Below are 3,174 nucleotides of genomic sequence, written 5' to 3' on the forward strand. Positions count from 1 at the left end.
TTCCTCTGTCTCCCAGACCAGGCATCCTCAGGGACCTAGGTCATCACCCCACTGCTGAGAGGGGACGGGCTCGGCCCCCACTGCTGAGAGGGGACGGGCTCAGGCCCCCACTGCTGACTGCTGAGAGGGGACGGGCTCAGCCCCACTGCTGACTGCTGAGAGGGTACGGGCTCACCACTCTGGGAAGGGTGGACCGCTGTGGGCATGTGGGCACAGCTGGGAACCATCCACTTACCTTGAGGCCTCCGAGGATGGTGTCTCCAGGCAGGACCGTGGGGACAGTCCCCAAGGCAGGTGTCCTGTGTCTTTCAGACCCTTACGCGGAGCTGCCGGCCATGCCCTACTGGCCTTTCTCCACCTCTGACTTCTGGAACTACGTGCAGCACTTCCAGGCCCTGGGGGCCTACCCCCAGATCGAGGACATGGCCCGCACCTTCTTTGCACACTTCCCCCTGGGGAGCACCCTGGGCTTCCATGTTCCCTATCAGGAGGACTGAATGGTGTCCAGCCTGGTGCCCGCCCGCCCCGCCAGGCTGCACTAGGTCGGGCCTCCGCAGGCATGGAGTCCCGGCAAAAACCTGGCCCCTGCGGGGAGTCAGGCCTGGTCTCATGCTCAATAAACTCCGGACTGAAGATGTACAACCAGCACTGTGGGTTGTCTTTCAAGGACAGCTGCACTCAGGCCCCATTTACTTTATTTCACAAATGAAGCGGATTTTATTTTGATTCCTGGGGAGCACTTTCATAAACTCTTTCATAAATGTGCACCATTTCCATCCACATCGGCATCAACAAGGGATCTTATATCCTGGGCGGGCTCAGGACTGGCTTTCTGTGTCTCCCTCTCATCCATTTCCCACAAGGATCCTGGGGGGTGCTGCAGTTCCCCCAGATTACAGATGAGGAAACTGAGGCAGAGACATGAGGCCACTGCCGCCTGACTTGTTAAGGTCACACAGCTGGTTAGGGGGGAGCTAGATTCCAGTCCAGGCACCCTCGCTCTGGGCCACTAAGCTGGGCAACAGGCAAAGCCACAGTCAGGGCTCAGCTGACTCCACACCACAACACTCCCCTGGGAGCAGGACCCAGGAGGCAGCAGGGCATGGAAGTGAGAAACCCCATCTGTATCTGTCATCGGTCAGGGACAGCGGGGCCTGGACAGGCTCTGTCTTCCAGGGATGGCTCTAGGTTTTGAGGATGCTGGGAGGAAGGGGGCTTCACCTAGGCACCCTGGGGCACCGGAAGGCTGGGCAGGCAGCATGATGGCGTCTCAGGGGTGGGCCTCCAGCAATGGGATGGCCTCTGCACAGGTGGTGAGCTCCCCATCCCTATAGGGTATACAAGCAGACCATGGAGACCCACGGCTCCACCCCTTAGCTAGGAAAGACCTTGACTTAATGGGCCACTCCTCTTGGTCACTGCCAAGCCCCTGTTCCATCGGACTGACTTTCACTTGGGTCCTTCAGAGTGATGCACATTGGCATGGCATGAAGCTCACGCGATGCCCACTGCTTGCTTCTCCCTGCATCCCACACTGTCCACTCAGGCCAGGCGGACCCTATTCAGGCCACACCCTCACCCCTCACATTTCAGCTCAATTCCTGTCCCTGGAACTACTCTCCTCCATGCCGCCCCCCGACTTCTCTGCAGCCTAACCCCCAAACCCACCTCCTTTAAGGTCTGTTGAAGAAAACTTATTAGAAATTTTCAGAAGTTGTGCTGAACCCTGGAGACAGGTGCGGGGACCACCGCAACGGGATCTTGCAGTGGGGGAGGGAGACCAGGCTTAGCTCTGAACAGCACAGGCACTGGGGGTTTGCGGCTGAGGAGCAGGTGGGGTCGGGGGTGGAAAATGACTAGGAGGAACACAGTGCGGGAAGGGGATGCTGGCTCCGCGGACCCCGCAGGGCTCTCGCTGAAGACAGGCCTGGGCGATCAGACATCCTGGGGATGCTGGGGACCAGGAACCCGATCCAATATCCAGGGTGGAGGGCTCTGGCTAAACCAACTTAGCAGGGCTCTCTGCGAAAACTGAACCTGACAATGTCGTGCACAGATGGGCCTGGGAGGAGGTTAGGAGGCCACCGAAGTCTGGTTGAGCGAAGAACCTTTGACAAAGTCCCGTTCCAGGACCTCTTGCTTCTCTCCTTCCCTCCCCTGTTCTTCCTCTCTCCCTCCCTTCCTCCAACCTTCTTCCTCCTCTTTCCCCTTTCCTTCTCCTTTCCCTCGCTTTTCTGTCACATTCGTTTCCATCTTAACCACATTTAAGTGGCATTAAGCACATTCACGGGACTGTGCAGCCATCACCACCAGCCCTCTACAGACCTTTTTCATCTTTCAAGGTTGATACTCTGTCCCCACTAAACACAAGCTCTCCATTGCCCCTTCCCCAGGCCCTGACAACCTCCCTTCTACTTTCTGTCCCTGTGACTTTGACCCCTCTAGGGGCGTCTGCTGAGTGGAACCGCGCGGTGTTGGTCTTAGGACTGGCTCGTCTCCCTCGGCAGAGCGTCCTCAACGCTCATGCGCGCGGCAGCAGGTGTCGGCACTCCCTTCCTTTTAAAGGCTGAGTAATGCTCCACAGCGTGCACGGACCACATGTGCTTATGCACGTATCCGTCAACGGGCAGGGACAGCGGGGGACGCTCCCCTTATTCATTTATCATAAATAATGCTGCTGTGAACGTGGGGTACAGACGCCCCTTGGAGCCTCCGCTTTCGGTCCTCTGGGCTTGTGCCCGGAAGGGGAGTGCTGGGCCACGTGGGCGTCCGTGTTTGATTTTCTGGGACCTGCCTCCCTGTCTCCCGCCCCGGCTGCCGCGTCTCACTCTCCACCCTTCCACCCGTGTTTTGCTGTTTTTTGACTCTGGGCGTCCCAGGGGTGCAGCAGCCCCTCGGTGGGGCCCTGGTTTGCTTGCACCTCTTCATCTGCTCACTGGCCGCGAGTGTGTCTTCTCCAGACAAACGTCTGAAGGTCAAGCCCTGGGCTCCTGTGAACCCGGCCGTCCCTGCGGCTGAGTCTGAAGCTCCCTCTTTATTCTGGATCTGGTCCCTTGTCGGAGGCGTGCTCGGCAGGCACTGCTCCCATTGCTGGCGGCCTTTTCTCTCTGTGGCCGCCCGGCCGCCCATCAGAGGCGTTGCAGACGCCCGCCCTCGCCAGCGCAAAGACAGACG

General features: G+C 58.9%; 1 protein-coding gene across 1 annotated transcript in view; it reads left to right on the top strand.

Moving 5' to 3' along the window:
• OTOS (otospiralin) overlaps positions 1 to 637 on the top strand; it is an 11,471-nt gene extending 10,834 nt beyond the window's left edge. The window contains exon 6 of the mRNA XM_011929645.1: positions 313 to 637. Coding sequence (XP_011785035.1) covers positions 313 to 497 — 185 coding nt within the window. The 3' untranslated portion in view covers positions 498 to 637. The remainder of the gene's footprint in view (positions 1 to 312) is intronic.
• Positions 638 to 3,174: the final 2,537 nt, after the last annotated feature.

The sequence above is a fragment of the Colobus angolensis genome, unplaced genomic scaffold (assembly GCF_000951035.1).
Source record: "Colobus angolensis palliatus isolate OR3802 unplaced genomic scaffold, Cang.pa_1.0 Scaffold82, whole genome shotgun sequence".
Classification (NCBI taxonomy): domain Eukaryota; kingdom Metazoa; phylum Chordata; class Mammalia; order Primates; family Cercopithecidae; genus Colobus; species Colobus angolensis.